This window comes from Nerophis lumbriciformis, linkage group LG04 (assembly GCF_033978685.3).
Source record: "Nerophis lumbriciformis linkage group LG04, RoL_Nlum_v2.1, whole genome shotgun sequence".
NCBI lineage: Eukaryota > Metazoa > Chordata > Actinopteri > Syngnathiformes > Syngnathidae > Nerophis > Nerophis lumbriciformis.
The window spans coordinates 56472501-56498637 of record NC_084551.2 but is presented as its reverse complement, the minus strand read 5'-3'; the positions used below and the strand labels follow the sequence as shown (position 1 = coordinate 56498637).

Here is a 26137-nt window from a genome sequence, read left to right as displayed (position 1 = left end):
CAATCTGTTGATCAACTTCACATGCATTTTTATTTTCCGTTTGACATAATTAATGAAAAACAGTGCAACATAAAAAGGCATTTCTTTTTTCTTTAAACTTGGACCAATGACCATTAATAAAAAACAAGTTAAAGTGCAACATAAGAAGGCACACCATCTTCCTTGAAACATAGGTAGTGAAATAAAGCCTGACGTCTGGAGTGATGCTGCTCTCTTCCACACTTGGAGCCATGGATTGTAGAATCCTTGTTTTCAGTGGCAGGATCATTGACACAGATGGTGAAGTTTCAGTGCTCAGTAGAGATGTAACAGTTTTGAGGGGTTGAAGCACCTGGAGGACCTCCTCTGCCACTCTCACATCATCATCATACAGGGTGATGATGTGTTTGACATTTGTCTTCAGGGTGTTGTGGGTCAATGCAGAGTATATAGCTGCCTGCTGCTCCAACATATGATAAGTGGAGTTCCACCTCGTTAGGACATCATGTATGAGTTTATGAGTAGGCAGCTTTAGCATTTCTTGCTTTGTCCTAAGCACATGAGCAGCTGTTGTGTTGGGTGGAAGTAGGAAACCTCCTTCCTGATCCTCCCAAGGAGGCGCTCCATCCTATTGACTGAGATGTGATGCCAAATTCACTACATGTGCAAAGCACCTATCTGTGGTTCCAGTCCTGCCTCATTCACTGCATTTATTTGATTTTTGCCATTATCACGTGTGACTGGGATATCTTTATCTTCCATTCCTCCACTGCTTATGTCAGTACCTGCGCAAGGTGACTCTCGTAGAGGGGGCGTGTCTTCTCATCTCCCAGTCAGCTGTGATGAAGTGAGCGCTTATAGTTCCCCTGGACGTCCACCAGTCTGTCATGAGCGCAACAGATGATGCTCGGGATAGTTCATCCACAAGTTTTTTTCTTCTCCTGCTCATAAAGATCTGGCACAATCTTATCGCTGAAGTGGGTGCGCGACGGGATGTCGTAACGTGGCTCAAGCACATTCAGCATGTGTTTAAAACCCTCGTTTTGCACAACCGAGTCTGCACCTAAAACACACCGATTCAATGGCGCGGGGCGTTCAAGCTCCGTTACTCCGCTCGCCATGACCACGCTGCGTGTGGACTGAACATGCGAACCTTTTTTTTTTAAATATCAAACCGCGGATCACGTGTGTGCCTCCCGTCCCCTCCCCACACCCACACCCAGACACACACGGCTTTTGACAGAGGAAGATTCAGAAGAACGACACCGCAGCGCTTCTGTTTCTAGCCGATACTACATAAAAAATAACGTAAAATAACACAGTAACGCATCATGTAGTAACGGTAACTGAGTTACTGAATATAAAAAATAACGCGTTAGATTACTAGTTACCGCCGAAACTAACGGCGCTACAGTAACGCGTTACTTTGTCCCAACACTGCTGCTTAATAACTGTTTAATAAATACACTTTTGGTAAATTGACTTAGTTGTGATTTCCCTCTCTACATAAAAGTTTAGAATGAGCATATATAAATACAGTATGAAGAAGAATGTTTTAATGTAGACACATAGAATCATCATACTGCTGTGATTATATGCATCAAGTGTTCATTCAAGGCTAAGGCCAAATATCCAGATATGTATTGTGTATTGTGACATGGCTTAAAATTATCAAAATATTAATAAAAGACCATATTGCCCAGCCCTAGTATACCTCCATTATTAAGTATTGTCATTAAATCAGTGGTTTATTTGATCTAAAAAAATAATGCCAACAACATTGTTTTATCTGCAATAATTTGTAGGTAAATTATCGTCCAGAAAAATTTGTTTTCGGCCAAGGCCTATTACACATTTCACTTCATACCTGTCCGTTTGAAGTTGGTGCGACTGGATAAGTTCCTGGGGGTGCAGCATACTGATTTGGTGGATATGCAACAGCATACTGTAAAAAAAAAATCAAATACAGTGTCATGTAGTCCATTTACTTTACTTGTAACATGGTGTGTACTTACAGGACCCATGGGGTTGTAGTAGTTATAAGGGTATGCGTATCCTGGATATTGGGGTTGGTTTTGCTGGTACCATTGATAATATTGCTGCTGTTGAATGGCAGCGTCAGTCACTCCCGCCTGAAACTGTTTAGTGCCTGTATTATGATCCAATGTCCAACATAGGCTTTGCAAATGTAAACTTACCTCTGCGGCAGCCCTGTTGGCTTGGCTATTCTTGGCCTGACTCTTGCTGATTGAAGCAAGGGCTAGCCTTGCTTTCTCCCACTCGGGGTTTTCATGGACGTGGCTTTCTGCAGCATTCCCGTAAGACCTGCCATCAGAGAATAGGAGTTTGAATACAAAGTCGGTATGTGGCTGGATATCGGCAGTGGTCTGAATAGTGACCGCACTGGTGGCGTTGTTTTCATCACCACTAAACACCAACACGGATGAAGGAGAACATGTCCTAGTTCAGGGGTGTCAAGCTTGTTTGTATTGCGTTTACAATCAGCTGCTCAGTGGTTGCGTCACAGTGCTGCAGCCAACCCAAACGAGACAATCATTGGATAAATGCTCAGCTTTGTCCCGCCCACGGACAGAGCCAATGAATAAGAGTGATCTCAGGGAAGTCGCCCGGCTTCCGCATGATGATTGATTGACCTGTCTGGGCTGAATCCTTTTTGATTGACAGCAAAATGAGCGATTGAGCAATCTTGCTTTATAAAACGCTGCCAAAGAAGAATCTTTCCAAAAAAGTTTCAGTTGTTCTTGTTGATTTGGAGATATTTATAATTTCTATAGTGCAGCTTTCTTTGTAAAATCTAGCCTGTTTCTATCTTGTATCTGTTACTGGAGACTCACTACCGTATTTTTCGGACTATAAGTCGCTCCGGAGTATAAGTCGCACCGGCCGAAAATGCATAACAAAGAAGGAAAAAAACATATATAAGTCGCACTGGAGTATAAGTCGCATTTTTTGGGGAAATTTATTTGATAAAAGCCAACACCAAGAATAGACATTTGAAAGGCAATTTAAAATAAATCAAGAATAGTGAACAACAGGCTGAATAAGTGTACGTTATATGAGGCATAAATAACCAACTGGTATGTTAACGTAACATATTATGGTAAGAGTCATTCAAATAACTATAACATATAGAACATGCTATACGTTTACCAAACAATCTGTCACTCCTAATTGCTAAATCCCATGAAATCTAATACGTCTAGTCTCTTACGTGAATGGGCTAAATAATATTATTTGATAATTTACGTAATGTGTTAATAATTTCACACATAAGTCGCTCCTGAGTATAAGTCGCTCCCCCGGCCAAACTATGAAAAAAAACCTGCAACTTATAGTCCGAAAAATACGGTACTTATGTTTAAAAAGTAGCTGAGAAATAGCTTCCCTGACTTGAAAGACCAGCAGCTGCCACTGGTGTACAGCCCGTGTTTACTGGTACAATAACAACAATTATTAAAATAGAGCAAAACAGTATAACAAAAATGTTAATACTAATTACAGACTTGTTTTTAAATGCATTGTATTTTCCGGATTATAAGGCGCACCGGATCATAAGGTGAACTGCGGATGAATGGTCTATTTTTGATCTTTTTCATATGTAAGGCACACCGGATTATAAGGCGCATTAAAGGAGTCATATTATGATTTTTTTCTAAATGTAAAAAACTTCTTTGTGGTCTAGATAACATGTAATGGTGGTTCTTTGGTCAAAATGTTGCATAGATTATGTTTTACACATCATCTTCAAGTCACTTTCTGACAGTCCCTTCAGGAGACTGTCTTATTTACGTGCCTCCACTTGGACAGCGTCTTCTCCCCGCCATCTTTGTTGTAGCGGTGTAGCGTGCAAGGACTGAAGTGGAAAAAGTGTCAAAAGATGGTGCTAACTGTTTTAATGACATTCAGACTTGACTTCAATCAATAACGTGTTCGTGAAATAATGTCCGACCGGAACTCTCTAATAACTAAAGTTCCTTGGATGAACAATGTAAACTCACTACACTGGTATGTTTTAGCGCTTTCATGGCGAGTTTACTGACAGATATAAGTAAGATCTGTACACTACTTTCATTAGAAATGGCAACAGCAGAGAATGAATGTCCCATAAGTGGCCTAGTGGTTAGTGTCTGCCCTGAGATCGGTAGGTTGTGAGTTCAAACCCCGGCCGAGTCATACCAAAGACTAAAAATGGGACCCATTACCTCCCTTCTTGGCACTCAGCATCAAGAGTTGGAATTGGGGGTTAAATAATTCCTGGGCGCGGCCACCGCTACTGCTCACTGCTCCCCTCACCTCCCAGGGGGTGATCAAGGGGGATGGGTCATATGCAGAGAATAATTTTGCCACACCGAGTGTGTGTGAGACAATCATTGGTACTTTAACTTTTAACCACATAGCGAAGGACATACACTATTTGATTTCCTGTTATGCAGCTCATTTTTATTTGACAGTTATTGAAATATCTTGTGACATCATGCACAAAAGTGCACTTTATTTGTTTTGAACTATTGTAGTGGTGTTCTGTACAAAAAGTGCACTTTAGTGTTGTTTTGATTATGTCATCTTAGAGACATCATGCACAAAAGTGCACTCATAGCTTTTTTTTTTAATGTCTCTGACTATCTTGCACTTTCTGTTTTGAAATGACATGAATGTTTGTGCCACTGCTTAATAACACTTTAATAAATACACTTTTGCTAAATTGACTTAGTTGTGATTTCCCTCTCTGGATGAAAGTTTAAAAGTAGCATATATTAATGCAGTATGAAGAAGAATGTTTTAATGTAGACACATAGAATCATCATACTGCTGTCATTATATGCATCAAGTGTTCATTCAAGGCTAAGGCAAAATTTCCACATATACATACGGCGTGGCGAAGTTGGTAGAGTGGCCGTGCCAGCAATCAGAGGGTTGTTGGTTACTGGGGTTCAATCCCCACCTTCTACCATCCTAGTCATGTCCGTTGTGTCCTTGGGCAAGACACTTCACCCCTTGCTCCTGATGGCTGCTGGTTAGCGCCTTGCATGGCAGCTCCCGCCATCAGTGTGTGAATGGATGAATGTGGAAATACTGTCAAAGCGCTTTGAGTACCTTGAAGGTAGAAAAGCGCCATACAAGTATAACCCATTTATCATTTATATATGGTGTATCGTGACATGGAATAAAAATATTGAGATATTAATAAAAGGCCATATCGCCCAGCCCTACAACCAATAGTAGGTTAGTGTTAAACCTTACTTGTGAAAAGTAATCCCTCGATTCCTATTTTCAACAGTCCGCTCATTTGAGCAGGAAAACGCTGAACACCATCTTTGTTTTCTACCTGTCAACTGTCAGTTTAGGGCTGCTTGCCTGCTCCTCGTCCCCACTTCAAGATGGCGGCCCAATTTCTCGCGTCTCAGCAGCCAATGCTGCGTCTACTTATAACATGTCTATGGTTATAACGTCATTGCAAACACGGCAATCTGTTGCGTCCACTGCAGTTCGCTACCTTATTCATACTTTTTGTCAAGTGATTTTTTTTTTTTGCAGGGTTGCATGAGGTACCTATACATAACGTTACGTTAGTCAATGTATCACACACAGTAATGTAATGTTAGAGGCGGTCAGCAGTACCGCATATTTTAGCCACCTACAAAAAGACAAACAGTCAAATAAAGGTCAGTTAAAATGTATACTATATTAAGAATATGTGTACATATTGCATAGGGCCCTGACATCTGAAAAGTACAACTCTGTTCATTGTTATGTTCCTGTATTTCAGTAGTTCTCAACCTTTTTTCAGTGATGTACCCCCTGTGAACATTTTTTTAATTCAAGTACCCCCTAATCAGAGCAAAGCATTTTTGGTTGAAAAAAAGAGATAAAGAAGTAAAATACAGCACTATGTCATCAGTTTCTGATTTATTAAATTGTATAACAGTGCAAAATATTGCTCATTTGTAGTGGTCTTTCTTGAACTATTTGGAAAAAAAGATAAAAATAACTAAAAACTTGTTGAAAAATAAACAAGTGATTCAATTATAAATAAAGATTTCTACTAATCATCAACTTAGAGTGCCCTCTTTGGGGATTGTAATAGAGATCCATCTGGATTGATGAACTTAACTCTAAACATTTCTTAAAAAAAAAAAGAAATCTTTAACATCAATATTTATGGAACATGTCCACAAAAAACCTAGCTGTCAACACTGAATATTGCATTGTTGCATTGTAATGAATGGAATAGCCTACTTGATTGATGTTCAGTTTATGAACTTACATTCATATTTTGTTGAAGTATTATTCAATAAATATATTTATAAAGGATTTTTGAATTGTTGCTATTTTTAGAATATTTAAAAAAAATCTCACGTACCCCTTGGCATACCTTCGCGTACCCCCATTTGAGAACCACTGCTGTATTTGTTATGTTTTTCATGTGTACGCACACATCAACACACATACAGTATGGGATGAGATCAATGAGATAACGTAAGAACAGGATAGAAACTGCAGTGGAACTAGTTCCAATGCAATATGCCATGGAAATACAATGTTAACACTTTTGTGCAAATAAGACTTGTTTTTTCAAATGTGTTTATTCTGTAAAGGAATGAGTTAAATGTTTAAAATGACTGGTTAATAGTGCTATTATGAAGTGCAATGTCAGCACTATTTCCCCCCCCTGCAATTTCAAATGCACTTGTTTTAATAAATAAATACAGCGTTTCAAAAGCATACACAATCTGTGTAAATATATTAGTCTCTGGTTAAAAGTAGGGATGTCCGATAATGGCTTTTTGCCGATATCCAATATTGTCCAACTCTTAATTACCGATACCGATATCAACCGATACCGATATATAGTCGTGGAATTAACACATTATTATGCCTAATTTGAACAACCGGGTATGGTGAAGATAGTCTTTTTTTTTTTAAATAATTAAATAAAAATAAGATTAATTAATTAAAAACATTTTCTTGAATAAAAAAGAAAGAAAAACAATATAAAAACAGTTGTATAGAAACTAGAAATTAATGAAAATTAGTAAAATTAACTGTTCAAGGTTAGTACTATTAGTGGACCAGCAGCACGCACAATCATGTGTGCTTACGGACTGTATCCCTGCAGACTGTATTGTTATATGTTGATATATAATGTAGAAACGAGAATATTAATAACAGAAAGAAACAACCCTTTTGTGGGAATGAGTGCAACGTTCCCTCTAAGGTGCGCACCTGCACAATTGCGCACTGCTTACGTGTCCTCTGCGCACAGCAAATCTATGCCGCGCAAAAAAATCACATCCCACTCTAAAACAAAATAAACAAATCGTTTGTTTTGTATGATTTTGCAATGCAACTGTGAGTAACAGGTGATGAAAGGCGGCCACAACAGATAAAACAATATTTGTCAAAACTGTTAAATTATTGTAACGTCTGTGGAGACACTTAAAGGTGGACAGGAATTCCATCGGTCCCTTTATTTAGCGAAATTGTTTGTCGGCCATAACCACACCAAAACAATGTGTAAAATACTTTTATCTAGCAAAACTGGTCGTTGTCCATCCATCCATTTTCTACCGCTTATTCCCTTCGGGGTTGCGGGGGGGTGCTGGAGCCCATCTCAGCTACAATCGGGCGGAAGGCGGGGTACACCCTGGACAAGTCACCACCTCATCGCAGGGCCAACACAGATAGACAACTTTCACACACTAGGGCCAATTTAGTGTTGCCAATCAACTTATCCCCAGGTGCATGTCTTTGGAGGTGGGAGGAAGCCGGAGTACACGGGGGGAACCCACGCAGTCACGGGGAGGACATGCAAACTCCACACAATTGTCTACCGTACAAACCAAGTCAAAAGCAACTCTTTGTCATCTGTTATATGAACAGCAGCCGCTTGCTCTCTCTCTCACCTGCACCAACACATACACTATGGCAATTAGCCACTGGTGCGTTTATGGCCACACACAATGTTGGACAACTCCAACACTACACGTAAAGTGTACATTTCAGGTCGTTTTACTATGACTCCTCAATCAGTGTGCTTATTCTACTGTAATTTGTCAATAATGTTATTTTTTGGATATTAATCATGAAATTATGTTACAGGACTACATAATTGCTAATAAAAATATTTATTTTACGGACAGAAAGATAAACACTTCATCTCATGCAACATGTGAATGTTTTAAGGGGAACTAAATGTGATCTCTGAAAGGGGTACACAATCTTTCCAAAGCAGGACCCCCACCCAGGCATAAAATACTATAGTGCATAGCTGATTATAAAAAAAACAATATCTAAGTGGGCCAAATCACATATATTAGAAAATAATCTCTTGAAATTGACTAGTCACTTGATTATAATAATAAGACATTTAAATAGTTATGTCAGGTTTGAGAGAAATGTGCTGCTGGTATGACCACAGTGTACACGTCTGTATTCCACTGAATGCTCAGGGTGTTTGTCCGTTTGCTCACACATGAAAAATTAGAGGGAACATTGAATGAGTGTGAATGAGTGTAAATGGGGGAGGGAGGTTTTTTGGGTTGGTGTACTAATTGTAAGTGTATCTTGTGTTTTTATGTTGATTTAATAAAATAAAAAAAACCACCAAATAACGGTACAGATAATTTAAAAAACGATACCATTAATTTTCGATATTACATTTTAAAGCATTTTTGGGCCATCTTCTAGGTAAAAGGACTTGAAAGGACTCAAAATGCAGGACTTGGCGTTTGACTTGAGACTTTCCAGTCTTGACTTTGGACTTGCCGGTCTTGACTCAGGACTTGAGACTTACAAAACAATGACTTGGTCCCACCTCTGCCAGTCCGACATCTTTGTTTTCTACCTGTCAACTGTCAGTTTAGGGCTGCTCGCCGGCTCCTCATCACCACTTCAAGATGGCGGCCCAATTTCTCGCGTCACAGCAGCCAATGCTGCGTCTACTTGTACGATGTCTACGCATAGAATCATCATACTGCTGTGATTATATGCATCAAATGTTCATTCAAGGCTAAGGCAAAAAATATCGATATATATATCGTGAATAAAGATATGGAGATATGAATAAAAGGCCATAGTTGACGGTGACCACAATGTATTTTTATGCTAAGCTAGCTAGCTTGGTGTTGACTTGACGCATTCACGTCGACCTCCGTCTTTAGCCAAGCCGGATGTTACCTACTCGCCCACGACCGCCGTGAGTCCACCATGAAGTAGTGTGTGATATTCTCTGAAAGTGTGACATACCAGTTATTAGTCGGGGTTGCTTGAGCCGTGTTGGCCGCCATTTCGCCCTCTGCCCTACAGCCTAGCTCAATGCTAGCACGGCCCTTTGTGCTAACGCCGTTAGCGGCACACCGGAGACACAGCCCTCGAACGGCGACACAAACAGCAATGTCGGAGCACAGTCGAGCGAGTCAGTGAATATACGGAATGAAAGGCAGAAAGCTTCTTCCGTCGAACGCCAAACAACTCGCAGTGAGTGTCGATACAAAATGGCGGCTGGACGAAACGCCGAGCCCTGTGACGTAATGCTTACCGGAAATGCGTAGCGGCTTCTTCTCTGTCGACGTCGGGTGGCACTAAATTGTACGAAAATACTGTTTGTTGACGTGTTAATGATGTAATATTCTGCCATTTGTTCAATGTTTAGAAATACATAAACAAATCACTGTTTGGGGATAAATGTAAACTTCCTATTTTGTTTCGTCATAGACGAAGCTCCACCAATCAAACGGCTGGCTGGCGGTAAGGAAAGACTCTGGATTGGACAGTTTATACCTGTCAATCATATCTAGGGGCGGGGCATAAATATGGCTGCCCAATCACACAAAACGTGTCAGTCCTTAGGGTTTGTTTTTGGTCATCTGAAGCTTCATTGGTCTGACACAATATAAACAACATCAAGTTTTTAATCGTTTTTTTGTTTTGTTTTTTTCATTGAAAAACAAACATACATTTATAATTCACTCAACAGTCAAGGCACTTTCAAAAACAAGGAAAGAAAAATGCAAACTTCCTATTTGGTTTCGTCATAGACGAAACTCCACCAATCAAACGGCTGGCTGGCGGTAAGGAAAGACTCTGGATTGGACACGTTATACCTGTCAATCAAGTTTAGGGGCGGGTCATAAAGATGGCTGCCCAATCACACAAAACGTGTCAGTCGTTAGGGTTTGTTTTTGGTCATCTGAAGCTTCATTGGTCTAACACATGGGTGTCAAACTCTGGCATGCGGGCCAAATTTGGCCCGTAATTTCACTTGGCCCTTGAGGCGATATCAAATTAACACTGGAGCTGGCCCGCCGATTATATACAGCGGCGGTGCCGCGGTAACGCCTCATTCACCGCTAATTCTCATACTTCCCAATTCTCATACTTGCTAACCCTCCCAGGAGACTCCCAATTTCAGTGCCCCTCCCAATAATAGTCACGTCCGCTTTTCACCCAGTCCAACGAGTGCTGGCCCAGTCATATAATATGTGCGGCTTCTGCACACGCACGCACGATACAGGTTACACTGAGGGTGCCCGTATAAACAACTTTTACACTGTTAGAAATATACGCCACACTGTGAATCCACACCAAACAAGAATGACAAACATATTTTGGGAGAACATCCGCACAGTAACACAAGTTTACTCCTTCCTCCACTTTCAAGAGTGGCAAGCTGTGTTCAGTAACGGTACTTCTCTGATCACGAGTTTACTGCTTCCTCCACTTCCAAGAGTGGCAAGACGTGTTCAGTGACTCAACTTCTCTGATCACGAGTTTACTCCTTACTCCACTTCTACAAGTGGCAAGCCGTGTTCAATGACTCAACTTCTCTGATCCCAAGTTTACTCCTTCCTCCACTTCCAAGAGTGGCAAGACATGTTCAGTAACGGTACTTCTCTGATCACGAGTTTACCGCTTCCTCCACTTCCAAGAGTGGCAAGACGTGTTCAGTGACTCAACTTCTCTGATCACGAGTTTACTCCTTACTCCACTTCTACAAGTGGCAAGCCGTGTTCAGTGACTCAACTTCTCTGATCACTAGTTAACTCCTTCCTCCATTTCCAAGATTGGCAAGCCGTGTTCAGTGACTCAACTTCTCCGATCACAAGTTTACTCCTTACTCCACTTCTACAAGTGGCAAGCCGTGTTCAATGACTCAACTTCTCTGATCACGAGTTTACTCCTTCCTCCACTTCCAAGAGTGGCAAGCCGTGTTCAGTGACTCAACTTCTCTGATCACGAGTTTACTCCTTCCTCCACTTCCAAGAGTGGCAAGCCGTGTTCAGTAACTCAACTTCTCTGATCACGAGTTTACTCCTTACTCCACTTCTACAAGTGGCAAGCCGTGTTCAGTAACTCAACTTCTCTGATCACTAGTTAACTCCTTCCTCCACTTCCAAGAGTGGCAAGACGTGTTCAGTGACTCAACTTCTCTGATCACGAGTTTACTCCTTACTCCACTTCTACAAGTGGCAAGTTGTGTTCAATGACTCAACTTCTCTGATCACAAGTTTACTCCTTACTCCACTTCTATAAGTGGCAAGCTGTGTTCAGTGACTGCACTTTGGACACTTTTGACCTGCACTCACATGCCATGTTTTAACTTCCAGAAAATTGTTGTTCTACAAACCCTGTTTCCATATGAGTTGGGAAATTGTGTTAGATGTAAATATAAACGGAATACAATGATTTGCAAATCCTTTTCAAGCCATATTCAGTTGAATATGCTACAAAGACAACATATTTGATGTTCAAACTCATAAACTTTATTTTTTTTTGCAAATAATCATTAACTTTAGAATTTGATGGCAGCAACACGTGACAAAGAAGTTGGGAAAGGTGGCAATAAATACTGATAAAGTTGAGGAATGCTCATCAAACACTTATTTGGAACATCCCACAGGTGTGCAGGCTAATTGTGAACAGGTGGGTGCCATGATTGGGTATAAAAACAGCTTCCCAAAAAATGCTCAGTCTTTCACAAGAAAGGATGGGGTGAGGTACACCCATTTGTCCACAACTGCATGAGCAAATAGTCAAACAGTTTAAGAACAACATTTCTCAAAGTGCAATTGCAAGAAATTTAGGGATTTCAACATCTACGCTCCATAATATCATCAAAAGGTTCAGAGAATCTGGAGAAATCACTCCACGTAAGCGGCATGTCCGGAAACCAACATTGAATGACCGTGACCTTCCATCCCTCAGACGGCACTGTATCAAAAACCGACATCAATCTCTAAAGGATATCACCACATAGGCTCAGGAACACTTCAGAAACCCACTGTCAGTAACTACAGTTGGTCGCTACATCTGTAAGTGCAAGTTAAAGCTCTACTATGCAAAGTGAAAGCCATTTATCAACAACACCCAGAAACGCCGTCGGCTTCTCTGGGCCTGAGATCATCTAAGATGGACTCATGCAAAGTGGGAAAGTGTTCTGTGGTCTGCTCGGTACTCGTTTTATCTTTTAACCTGTTCATTGTACAGCACTTTGGCTACCCCTGTGGTAAATTTTAAATGTGCTTTATAAATAAAGTTGATTTGATTTGACGAGTCCACATTTCAAATTGTTTTTGGAAATATTCGACATCGTGTCATCTGGACCAAAGAGGAAAAGAACCATCCAGACTGTTATCGACGCAAAGTTGAAAACCCAGCATGTGTGATGGTATGGGGGTGCATTAGTGGCCAAGACATGGGTAACTTACACATCTGTGAGGGCACCATTAATGCTGAAAGGTACATACAGGTTTTGGAACAACTTATGCTGCCATCTAAGCGCCGTCTTTTTCATGGACGCCCCTGCTTATTTCAGCAAGACAATGCCAAGCCACATTCAGCACGTGTTACAACAGCGTGGCTTCGTAAAAAAAAGAGTGTGAGTACTTTCCTGGTCCGCCTGCAGTCCAGACCTGTCTCCCATTGAAAATGTGTGGCGCATTATGAAGCGTAAAATACGACAGCGGAGACCCCGGACTGTTGAACGACTGAAGCTCTACAAAAAACAAGAATGGGAAAGAATTCCACTTTCAAAGCTTCAACAATTAGTTTCCTCAGTTCCCAATCGTTTACTGAGTGTTGTTAAAAGGAAAGGCCATGTAACACAGTGGTGAACATGCCCTTTCCCAACTACTTTGGCACGTGTTGCAGCCATGAAATTCTAAGTTAATTATTATTTGCAAAAAAAAAAAAGTTTATGAGTTTGAACATCAAATATGTTGTCTTTGTAGCATATTCAACTGAATATGGGTTGAAAAGGATTTGCAAATCATTGTATTCCGTTTATATTTACATCTAACACAATTTCTCAACTTATATGGAAACGGGGTTTGTACTTGTAAATGTTTTTTTCATTGAAGAAATTTATTTATTTATTTATTTATGAGATAAAAAATGACTTTTTATCTCATAAATATAACTTTTTAATCACATAATTATGACTTTTTATCTCATAATTCCGACATTTTTCTCTCATATGACTTTTTAATCTCATAAATATGACTTTTTTTCCCCTCATATGACTTTTTATCTCATAAATACGACCTTTTATCTCATAATTTTGACTTTTCTTCTCATAAATATGACTTTTTTATCTCATCATTTAGATTTTTTTAAATATAAAAAAAATATGACTTATCTCATAAATATGACTTTTTATCTCATGATTATGACTTTCTATCTAATAAATATGACGTGTTATCTCATAATTACGACCTGTTTCCTAAATATTGGACCTTTCATCTCATAATTTTGATTTTTTTATGTCATAATTTTGATTTTTTAAATCTCATAAATATGACTTTTTATCTCATAATTATGACTTTTATCTCATACTTATTACTTTTTAATCACATAAATATGACTTGTTGCCACATAAATATGACTTTTATCTTAAAATGGCTTTTTATCACATTTTCCATATAATTTCAACATTTTGTCTCATAATTACGATTTTTTAATCTCATAATTACGATTTTTATCACACAATGACTTTTTCTCCTCATAAAATGTACTTATAATGTCGTTTTTCCTTATAAATATGACTTAAATCTCATAATTATATTTTTTCTCATTAATATGACTCAAAATTTGGACATTTTATCTCATAACGACATTTCAATCCCATAATTAAATTTTGTAAATCCATAATTACGATTTTTTTTTTTAATCTCATAATTTTTACTTTTTTAAATCTCATAATATGACTTTTTCCTCATAAATTTGACACATTTACGATTTTCATCACATTATTTGGGCTTTTTTCCACATAAAAATGGACTCATAATTATGACTTTTTTCTCATATATAATATTTTTAATTTTAATGACTTTTTTGTCACTCATAAATTCGACATATTTAAGATTTTTTATCACATTATTTGGAATTTATTCCACATAAAAATGGACTCATAATTATTATTTTTTTCTCATATATAATACTTTGTATCTTAATGACTTTTTTGTCATTAATGCCATTTTATCTCATAATTGTGACTTTTCCTCATGTATGCAACATTTGATCTGACAAATATGACGTACAATTGGGGTGTCGGGAACAGGCTCCGTGGTTTATCTAACACATGGGTGTCAAACTCTGGCCCACGGGCCAGAAATGGCCCGCCGTGTAATTTCACTTGGCCCGTGAGGCAATATCAAATTAACACTAGAGCTGGCCCGCCAATCAGGGGGTGGGGGGTGGTGTATATTGTAGCATCCAGGTGTTGTGCCGGATAATGCACCACCGGCGTAGAATGCACCCCCTGACGGGAGTGTTATATCGACTAAAGCCCACACTTAAAGTTTACACGTGCAAGATTGAATCTATTTAAAAAAGTTATTTAATAAGAAGCCAAAAGTGCAAAAACAATAATGTTCGTGTTGGAGGAGTTGTGAATGAATGAAATATGAAATCCGTGCTGCAGTCTATAGGTGTACCTAATGTTGTGGCTCAGCAGCGACTGCAGCACGGATTTCATATTTCATTCATTCACAACTCCTCCAACACGAACATTATTGTTTTTGCACTTTTGGCTTCTTATTAAATAACTTTTTTAAATAGATTCAATCTTGCACGTGGAAACTTTAAGTGTGGGCTCTAGTTGATATAACACTCCCGTCAGGGGGTGCATTATCCGGCACAAGAGTTAGTACTGCACAGGGTTCTGGGTATTTGTTCTGTTGTGTTTATGTTGTGTTACTGTGCAGATGTTCTCCCAAAATGTGTTTGTCATTCTTGTTTGGTGTGGATTCACAGTGTGGCGCATATTTGTAACAGTGTTAAAGTTGTTTATATGGCCACCCTCAGCGTGACCTGTATGGCTGTTGACCAAGTATGCTTTGCACTTACGTGCGTGTGCGTACAGGAGCCGCTCATATCTTGTGACTGGGCAGGCACGTTGTTAGAATGGATGAAAAGCGGACGTGACGTCAGCACGTAGAGGATGTTAAAAGCAGTGCCTGTAAGGCACGCCCCCAAGACTGGAATACGAGATATAATGACTGATGAACACCTTTGTTCGATAATGAGGGTTGCTTCAGCTCAAAGCCTGAGCCCCGACATTAATGAACTAGCATCCAAGAAAAGATGGCAGGTATCTGGCTTGGGCACATCAGATTAGATCAGTGTTGCAAACTGAGCAGTTTAAAGTCCTGAATGGTTGGTTTATTCATTATTTGATTTTCTAATTTATTAGCCAGTGGAAAAAGTTAATGTTGATATTTACCTCAGAAGGCTGCAAATAGAAAAGAGGCATTCCATTTCTATTTAAATTGTATTTGATATGTCATTAATATTTTTAAATTTTTATTATTATTATTTGAAACTGGATTTTGCATGTCACTATAAAGTTATATAAGCCTTGCTTGTTCAATATTTAATGCAAAACTTGGTCCCTATTAAAAGGTTAATTTGTTCAACCTTGGCCCGCGGCTTTGTTCACTTTTAAATTTTGGCCCACTCTGTATTTGAGTTTGACACCGCTGTTCTAAAAGATCAAAGTCCATTGTAAGCTCCACAGACGTGCACATGACAGGTCGTTCACTTCAAAGTAGCGGATCGTTCGCGAACGACTCATCCCGATGACGTCGTCTGCTAAAAAAGGGACGCAAAGTGACAACAATCGGGTTTTTTTTATTATCGGTGAAACGGCGACGCGAAGTTGAGTTCACGTGTCGAAACCGTCGCAGTAGAAGTTTAAAAAAAAAAGAAAAAAAGATGCCGTTCCACTCCGGGCGTGACGTCACTTCCGGGGATCGCGCCCATCCCTTTGGAAGAAAAGAAGTTGAGGAAGAAAAGTGACGGAGATGCAGAAGTAAAAGTGGAATATTGGTTGGCTCACCAGGACAAGATCACACCGACAAGTCAGTCACGTAAGTGCCGCGTGTCCGCGTGGAAAGAGTCGCGCGATGATCGATCACCGTATCGCTCCCAACTCCTTAATTGTACATCGGGATCGATTGGAGCGCCTAAACTTTACGTTTTCTCTCTCGCGAATGACGCCTGCGCAAAAAGATCATTTGTAACAAAATCAGCGTGTTGTTTTTATACTTACTTGTATGTGCGTGCGTGTGTGCGTGCGTGTTTGTGTGTGTGTCCCACTCACCCCCACACCCCCACTAAATATGTGCTGGCATTGGAGTACAAGTCCCGGCATGGCCTTGCAACATTACACAATCTTATTTAGCCTGCAGATATACATATATAGATATATATATAGTCAAGGTTTCTGTGGTTTGTCCGTTATACAGTGCTCAATACTGGAGTAGAACAGGTTTCCCTGCTCTTCAGGGGATTTTAAAATCAGGGAAACCTGCGAAACAGGCTTGTAGGGATAATGTAGCCTCTGTGTTTTTTCCTGACCTAATGTGTGTGTGTGTGTGTGTGTATATATATATATATATATATATATATATATATATATATAGTCGAGGTTTCTGTGGTTTGTCCGCTAAACAGTGCTCAATACAGGGGTAGATCAGGTTTCCCTGCTTTTCAGGGGATTTTAAAATCCCCTGACTAGCAGGGAAACCTGCGAAACAGGCTTGTAGGGATAATATAGCCTCTGTGTTTTTTCCTGACCTAATGTGTGTGTGTGTGTGTATATGTATATATATATATATATATATATATATATATATATATATATATATATATATATATATATATATATATATATATATAGTCGAGGTTTCTGTGGTTTGTCCGCTAAACAGTGCTCAATACTGGGGTAGAGCAGGTTTCCCTGCTTTTCAGGGGATTTTAAAATCCCCTGACTAGCAGGGAAACCTGCGAAACAGGCTTGTAGGGATGATATAGCCTCTGTGTTTTTTCCTGACCTAATGGAGATTTTATATATATATATATATATATTTCTATCCATAGATATACATATATATAGTCGAGGTTTCTGTGGTTTGTCCGTTATACAGTGCTCAATACTGGGGTAGAGCAGGTTTCCCTGCTCTTCAGGGGATTTTAAAATCAAGGAAACCTGCGAAACAGGCTTGTAGGGATAATATAGCCTCTGTGTTTTTTCCTGACCTAATGTGTGTGTGTGTGTGTGTGTGTATATATATATATATATATATATATATATATATATATATATATATATATATATATATATACGTCAAGGTTTCTGTGGTTTGTCCGCTAAACAGTGCTCAATACTGGTGTAGAGCAGGTTTCTCTGCTCCTCAGGGGATTTTAAAATCCCCTGACAAGCAGGGAAATCTGCGAAACAGGCTTGTAGGGATGTTATAGCCTGTGTGTTTTTTTCCTCACCTAACGGATATATATATGTATACATACAGATCTCTAGCTATAGATATACATATATATAGATTTCTATCTATATATATATAGATATATCTAGATCATTCATTGGAGTAAGAGGACTGAAAGTAACGGAATCAGATTTATTGGACTTGGTAGAAGTGCTCTCTTTTTCTGACGTAAACAAAATGAGTGACAAAGTACCAATACAAACAAGTACTCCATCCATTTCCTACTGCTTGTCCCTCCTTAAACAACTAATATGTGCGAGGCGGTGCGGTGGTGATTAGAGCAAAGCAAGAAAAAGAACATGAAGTGAGCATGAGTTAGAATGTGTGTTGCCCATACAATTAAGGGATATAATATATTTATATTGTATATATATATATATCATATAAATATGGATAATCAACAATTAATGGCCAATGTCTTATTTGAAGAAAGTGCAAGCAACACTTGAAATATCAAGAGAAAATGTTCTCATTTTCAACAGTCAAGGAATGTTGAAAAAAAGAAAAAGGTACAGGAAGTAACATTTGAACACTTCCCTGCTGCTTTTATTGTTGTTTCCTGACGCAGAACTCATCAAAAATACAAAATAAAACACAATCTGTGCCATTCTGCTAGGAAGTACGCTTCGAATCGGATAAGAAATGGTGGAGATAAAGATCCTGGAAAATCTGGAATTCCTGCAAATCAGGGAAATTTGGGAAGAAAAATAAATATGGTTGCCGTCGATTCTCTGCCGAGGACGAACGTTTTGATACTCGAACGGTTCTGATCGGATGAAAACTGGCGGAGAAGAGGTCAAAAGGAAAAAGGTAAAAACACCAGTGGTGTTTAAAAGCTGGAAATCCGGGTCATCAGGGAAATTTTGGAACCCAGAAACATGTTGGCTTCAATGTGCGGGGTGAGTGGAGTGTGTGGATTGAATCGGTCCAAAAATGACGGGAATTGTGCAGGTTTGAAAAATGCCACATTCGTCTCGATGGGAATTTTCTGGTAATTTAGGAATTTCAGGCAAAGTTGGGATTTTTTTGAAGGTGAGGAATAGCACGAAGGAGCAAAATGGGTTGGTTTTAGAATTGTTTGAATCGGTCGAGAAATGTGGGAATTGTGCATGTTTGAAAAATGCCAAATTCATGTCAATGGGAATTTCCTGGTAATTTGGGACTTTCAAGCAAAGTTGGGATTTTTTTGAAGGTGAGGAATAGCATGAAGGAGCTAAATTAGTTGGTTTTAGAATTGTTTGAATCGGTAGAGAAATGTGGGAATTGTGCAGGTTTGAAAAATGCCAAATTCATGTCAATGGGAATTTCCTGGTAATTTGGGACTTTCAAGCAAAATTGGGATTTTTTGAAGGTGAGGAATAGCATGAAGGAGCTAAATTATTTGGTTTGGGAATTCTTTGAATCGGTCAAGAAATGTGGGAATTGTGCAGGTTTGACAAATGCCACATTCGTTTCGATGGGAGTTTCCTGGTAATTTGGGGATTTCAGGAAAAGTTGGGATTTTTTGAAGGTGAGGAATAGCATGAAGGAGCTGAATTAGTTGGTTTTAGAATTGTTTGAAACGGCTGAGAAATGTTGAAGTAGTAACACTTTTTGTTGGAGGATGTGTTATAGAATTCCTGGAAAGCAGGAATTTCTGGGGGAAGTTGGGAAAGTTTTAGTTTTAATGTCCAGGAGGAGTGGAATGGTTTCATTTGCTTAAGAAATGTGGAAAATGTGGGATTTTGGAAACATTGTCCGTTCATCGAAATATACATTTTCTGGATATTTTGGGAATTTGTACGAAAAAAGATAAATAACTTTTGATGTCCCAACTTAGTGGAAAGTTTTGATCGTGGAATGGTTGGGAAATGAAGAAGGAGAAGCTGGAATAAAAAAGGGTGGAAATACATCTTTGGAAAACCAGGAACTCCTGGATTTGTTTTTAAAACTTGGGGAATAGTAGTTTGAATGTCCAGGATGGTAGAATTTGTTGAAAGTGGAACCGTTCGAACCGGGTGAGAAATGTGGGAATTGTGCCAGTTTGAACATATTTTCAATGGCAAAAATGTCCTGGAAAAACCTGAAATTCCTGGTAATCTGGGATATTTGGGAAGAGTATTCCCATTGAACATAAACTACTAAAATAAAGTATTCCCATTGAACATAAACTACTAAAATACAGTATTCACATTGAACATAAACTACTAAGATACAGTATTCACATTGAACATAAACTACTAAGATACAGTATTCACATTGAACATAAACTACTAAGATACAGTATTCACATTGAACATAAACTACTAAGATACAGTATTCATATTGAACATAAACTACTAAGAGAGTATTCACATTGAACATAAACTACTAAGATACAGTATTCATATTGAACATAAACTACTAAGAGAGTATTCACATTGAACATAAACTACTAAGATACAGTATTCACATTGAACATAAACTACTAAGATACAGTATTCATATTGAACATAAACTACTAAGAGAGTATTCACATTGAACATAAACTACTAAGATACAGTATTCCATTGAACATAAACTACTAAGATACAGTATTCACATTGAACATAAACTACTAAGATACAGTACTCACATTGAACATAAACTACTAAGATAGAGTACTCACATTAAACATGGATGAGTCTTAATTTGGTCAGGGAGGGGAAACCAGGTTGTTGAGTGCCTGAGGAGGTTCTAGAAGGTCCTGGCAGTTAGTTCTACAATCATGTCTTTGTCCTTTGAAGTTGCCTCACATGACATCAAGAAGGAATCATTTGATCAAATGTTGAAATAGAACAACCTCTGATCTCATCTTCATACCTGATGTTGTCCCAGTTCCTTTACTTGTTTCGTTGTGTCAATTATTATATTATTATTGTTATTATTATTATTGTTATTATTGTTATTATCCATCCATCCATCCATCTTCTTCCGCTTATCCGAGGTCGGGTCGCGGGGGCAGCAGCCTAAGCAGGGAAGCCCAGACTTCCCTCTCCCCAGCCACTTCGTCCAGCTCTTCCTGTGGGACCCCGAGGCGTTCCCAGGCCAGCCGGGAGACATAGTCTTCCCAACGTGTCCTGGGTCTTCCCCGCGGCCTCCTACCAGTCGGACGTGCCCTAAACACCTCCCTAGGGAGGCGTTCGGGTGGCATCCTGACCAGATGCCCGAACCACCTCATCTGGCTCCTCTCGATGTGGAGGAGCAGCGGCTTTACTTTGAGCTCCTCCCGGATGGCAGAGCTTCTCACCCTATCTCTAAGGGAGAGCCCCGCCACCCGGCGGAGGAAACTCATTTCGGCCGCTTGTACCCGTGATCTTGTCCTTTCGGTCATAACCCAAAGCTCATGACCATAGGTGAGGATGGGAACGTAGATCGACCGGTAAATTGACAGCTTTGCCTTCCGGCTCAGCTCCTTCTTCACCACAACGGATCGATACAGCGTCCGCATTACTGAAGACGCCGCACCGATCCGCCTGTCAATCTCACGATCCACTCTTCCCTCACTCGTGAACAAGACTCCGAGGTACTTGAACTCCTCCACTTGGGGCAAGATCTCTTCCCCAACCCGGAGATGGCACTCCACCCTTTACCGGGCGAGAACCATGGACTCGGACTTGGAGGTGCTGATTCTCATCCCAGTCGCTTCACACTCAGCTGCGAACCGATCCAGTGAGAGCTGAAGATCCTGGCCAGATGAAGCCATCAGGACCACATCATCTGCAAAAAGCAGAGACCTAATCCTGCAGCCACCAAACCAGTACCCCTCAACGCCTTGACTGCGCCTAGAAATTCTGTCCATAAAAGTTATGAACAGAATCGGTGACAAAGGGCAGCCTTGGCGGAGTCCAACCCTCACTGGAAACGTGTCCGACTTACTACCGGCAATGCGGACCAAGCTCTGGCACTGATCATACAGGGAGCGGACTGCCACAATCAGACAGTCCGATACCCCATACTCTCTGAGCACTCCCCACAGGACTTCCCGAGGGACACGGTCGAATGCCTTCTCCAAGTCCACAAAACACATGTAGACTGGTTGGGCAAACTCCCATGCACCCTCAAGGACCCTGCCGAGAGTATAGAGCTGGTCCACAGTTCCACGACCAGGACGAAAACCACACTGTTCCTCCTGAATCCGAGGTTCGACTATCCGGCGTAGCCTCCTCTCCAGTACACCTGAATAGACCTTACCGGGAAGGCTGAGGAGTGTGATCCCCCGATAGTTAGAACACACCCTCCGGTTCCCCTTCTTAAAGAGAGGAACCACCACCCCGGTCTGCCAATCCAGTGGTACCGCCCCCGATGTCCACGCGATGCTGCAGAGTCTTGTCAACCAAGACAGCCCCACAGCATCCAGAGCCTTAAGGAACTCCGGGCGGATCTCATCTACCCCCGGGGCCTTGCCACCGAGGAGCTTTTTAACTACCTCAGCAACCTCAGCCCCAGAAATAGGAGAGCCCACCACAGACTCCCCAGGCACTGCTTCCTCATAGGAAGACGTGTTGGTGGGATTGAGGAGGTCTTCGAAGTATTCCCTCCACCGATCCACAACATCCGCAGTCGAGGTCAGCAGAACACCATCCTCGCCATACACGGTGTTGATAGTGCACTGCTTCCCCTTCCTGAGGCGGCGGATGGTGGTCCAGAATTGCTTCGAAGCCGTCCGGAAGTCGTTTTCCATGGCCTCACCGAACTCCTCCCATGTCCGAGTTTTTGCCTCTGCGACCGCTGAAGCCGCACACCGCTTGGCCTGTCGGTACCTGTCCGCTGCCTCAGGAGTCCTATGAGCCAAAAGAACCCGATAGGACTCCTTCTTCAGCTTGACGGCATCCCTCACCGCTGGTGTCCACCAACGGGTTCTAGGATTACCGCCACGACAAGCACCAACTACCTTGCGGCCACAGCTCCAATCAGCCGCCTCGACAATAGAGGCGCGGAACATGGTCCATTCGGACTCAATGTCCAGCACCTCCCTCGTGACATGTTCAAAGTTCTTCCGGAGGTGGGAATTGAAACTCTCTCTGACAGGAGACTCTGCCAGACGTTCCCAGCAAACCCTCACAATGTGTTTGGGCCTGCCAGGTCTGTCCGGCATCCTCCCCCACCATCGCAGCCAACTCACCACCAGGTGGTGATCGGTAGAAAGCTCCGCCCCTCTCTTCACCCGAGTGTCCAAAACATGAGGCCGCAAATCCGATGACACAACTACAAAGTCGATCATGGAAGTGCGGCCTAGGGTGTCCTGGTGCCAAGTGCACATATGGACACCCTTATGTTTGAACATGGTGTTCGTTATGGACAATCTGTGACGGGCACAAAAGTCCAATAACAAAACACCGCTCGGGTTCAGATCCGGGCAGCCATTCTTCCCGATCACGCCTCTCCAGGTTTCACTGTCGCTGCCAACATGAGCATTGAAGTCCCCCAGTAGAACGAGGGAATCACCCGGGGGAGCACTCTCAAGTACTCCCTCGAGTGAATCCAAAAAGGGTGGGTACTCTGAGCTGCGGTTTGGCGCGTAAGCGCAAACCACAGTCAGGACCCGTTCCCCCACCCGAAGGCGGAGGGAAGCTACCCTCTCGTCCACCGGGTTGAACTCCAACGTGCAGGCTCTGAGCCGGGGGGAAACAAGAATTCCCACCCCAGCCCGTCGCCTCTCACTGCTGGCAACGCCAGAGTGGAAGAGAGTCCAGCCCCTCTCGAGAGAACTGGTTCCAGAGCCCTTGCTGTGCGTCGAAGTGAGTCCGACTATATCGAGCCGGAACTTCTCCACCTCGCGCACTAGCTCAGGCTCCTTCCCCCCCAGCGAGGTGACGTTCCACGTCCCAAGAGCTAGCTTCTGTAGCCGAGGATCGGACCGCCAAGTGCCCTGCCCTCGGCTTCCGCCCAGCTCACATCGCACCCGACCTCTATGACCCCTGCTATGGGTGGTGAGCCCATTGGAGGGGGGACCCACGTTGCCTCTTCGGGCTGTGCCCGGCCGGGCCCCATGGGGACAGGCCCGGCCACCAGGCGCTCGCCATCGTGCCCCACCTCCGGGCCTGGCTCCAGAGGGGGGCCCCGGTGACCCGTGTCCGGGCAAGGGAAATCTGGGTTCCTCGTTTGTTTTCTTCATAGAGGTCTTCGAGCTGCTCTTTGTCTGATCCCTCACCTAGGACCAGTTTGTCTTGGGAGACCCTACCTTATGCCCCCGGACAACATAGCTCCTAGGATCATTGGGACACGCAAACTCCTCTACCACGTTAAGGTGGCAGCTCAGAGTTGTTATTATTATTATTATTGTTATTATTATTATTGTTATTATTATTATTATTGTTATTATTATTATTGTTATTATTATTGTTATTATTATTATTATTGTTATTATTATAGTGTGAATGCTCAAAACATTCACACATGCTTTTTAAACTTCTTCTTCTTCTCCAGATTTTGGTGCGCTCTACCTTCCACATTTTTCACCCGATTCAAAGCGTTCCAACTTCAAAGTGTTCAGCCTATACGGATATTGCGGGCTTTCTCTTGACAAATTCCAAAAATTCCCAGATTTCCCAGAATTCCAGCTTTTCCAGGACATTTTTCCCATTCAAAATGAATTGTCAATTTTTCAAACTTTCCACCATTTCCACATTTTTCAACCTATTCAAACCATTCCACCTTCAACACATTCCACCATCCTGGACATTCAAACTATAATTTTTCCAAGTTCCAAAAAATTCCAGGATTTTCCACAATTTCTGGTTTTCCAAAGCGCTATTTCCACCCTTTTTTCTGGCGACTACTCCTCCCACATTTATCAACCTACTTCAACCGTTCCACCGTCCAAACATTCCTCTTAATTAGGACAAAAAACAAAGTTGTTTTTTAAATTGGAAAAATTCCCGCTTTTCCAGGAATTCCGTAATTTCTCAATTCAACATGTTACTACTTCAACATTTCTCCACCGATTTGAAAAATTCCAACACCAACCATTTCAACTCATTCAGACCATTCAAGTTTTTTACCATTTTCAAAAAAATTCCCGCTTTTCCCGAAATCCCCAAATTTTGGGGAAATTTCCATTGAAATGAATGTGACATTCTTCAAAGTTCCACAACTGCCACATTTTTCATCTGATTTAAACTGTTCACACTTCAAAATATTCAGCCTGTTTGGGAAATGTGTGCTCTACTTCAACTATTCTAAAAAAGTTCCAGGATTGATCTTATTTTGTTCTTAATTTTCCCCATTCAAAATCAATTGTCCATTTTTCAAACTTTCCACCATTTCCACATTTTTCAACCTATTCAAACCATTCCACCTTCAACACAATCCACCATTCTGGAAATCCAAACTACCATTTTTCCAAGTTAAAAAAAGTTCCAGGATTTTCCACAATTCTTGGTTTTCCAAAGCTCTATTTCCACCCTTCTTTCTGGCGACTACTACTCCCACATTTGTAAACCCACTTCAACCGTTCCACCGTCCAAACATTCCTCTTAATTAGGACAGAAATCAAAGTTGGTTTTTGAACTGGAAAAATTCCCAGATTTCCTGAAATTCCAGGAATTCTGTAATACCATTTCTCAATTCAACATGTTACTACTTCAACATTTCTCCACCATTTTGAAAAATTCCAACACCAACCATTTCAACTCATTCAGACCATTCAAGTTTTTGACCATTTTCAAAAAAATTCCCGCTTTTCCCGAAATTCCGAAATTGGGAATGGGATATTCTTCAAAGTTCCACAACTCCCACATTTTTCATCTGATTCAAACTGTTCACACCTCAAAATATTCAGCCTGTTTGGGAAATGTGTGCTCTACTTCAACTATTCTAAAAAATTCCAGGGTGTATCTTATTTCTTTCTTAATTTTCCCCATTCAAAATCAATTGTCCATTTTTCAAACTTTCCACCATTTCCACATTTTTCAACCTATTCAAACCATTCCACCTTCAACACGTTCCACCATCCTGGAAATTCAAACTATCATTTTTCCAAGTTCAAAAAAATTCCAGGATTTCTCACAATTCCTGGTGTTCCAAAGCTCTATTTCCACCCTTTTTTCTGGCGAATACTCTTCCCACATTTGTCAACCCACTTCAACCATCCCACCATTCAAACATTCCTCTTAATCAGGACAAAAACTAAGTTGTTTTTTGAACTGGAAAAACTCCTGGTTTTCCAGGAATTTCTCAATTCAACATGTTACTACTTCAACATTTCTCCATCAATTTGAAAAATTCCAACAGCAACCATTTCAACCCATTCAGACCATTCAAGTTTTTTTTTACCATTTTCAAAAAAATTCCTGCTGTTCCCGAAATTCCCAAATCTTGGGGGAAATTCCCATTGAAATGAATGTGACATTCTT

General features: G+C 40.9%; 2 protein-coding genes across 3 annotated transcripts in view; one reads left to right on the top strand and one right to left on the bottom strand.

Annotated features, from left to right (window-relative positions):
- leng8 (leukocyte receptor cluster (LRC) member 8) overlaps window positions 1-9524 on the bottom strand; it is a 33008-nt gene extending 23484 nt beyond the window's left edge. Inside the window, exons 1-4 of one of the 2 annotated variants that reach the window (XM_061957781.2) lie at window positions 9247-9523; window positions 2178-2304; window positions 1995-2117; window positions 1847-1924 (exon numbers count right to left, since the gene is read on the bottom strand). In XM_061957781.2, coding sequence (XP_061813765.2) covers window positions 1847-1924; window positions 1995-2117; window positions 2178-2304; window positions 9247-9287 — 369 coding nt within the window. In that variant the 5' untranslated portion in view covers window positions 9288-9523. Of the gene's footprint in view, window positions 1-1846; window positions 1925-1994; window positions 2305-9246 lie in introns of both variants that reach the window. The other variant, XM_061957772.2, reaches the window with a different exon arrangement.
- Window positions 9525-16151: 6627 nt separating this feature from the next.
- Window positions 16152-26137, top strand: part of cdc42ep5 (CDC42 effector protein (Rho GTPase binding) 5) — a 15313-nt gene continuing 5327 nt past the window's right edge. Inside the window, exon 1 of the mRNA XM_061957807.2 lies at window positions 16152-16367. The gene's annotated coding sequence lies outside the window, so the exon portion shown is untranslated. The remainder of the gene's footprint in view (window positions 16368-26137) is intronic.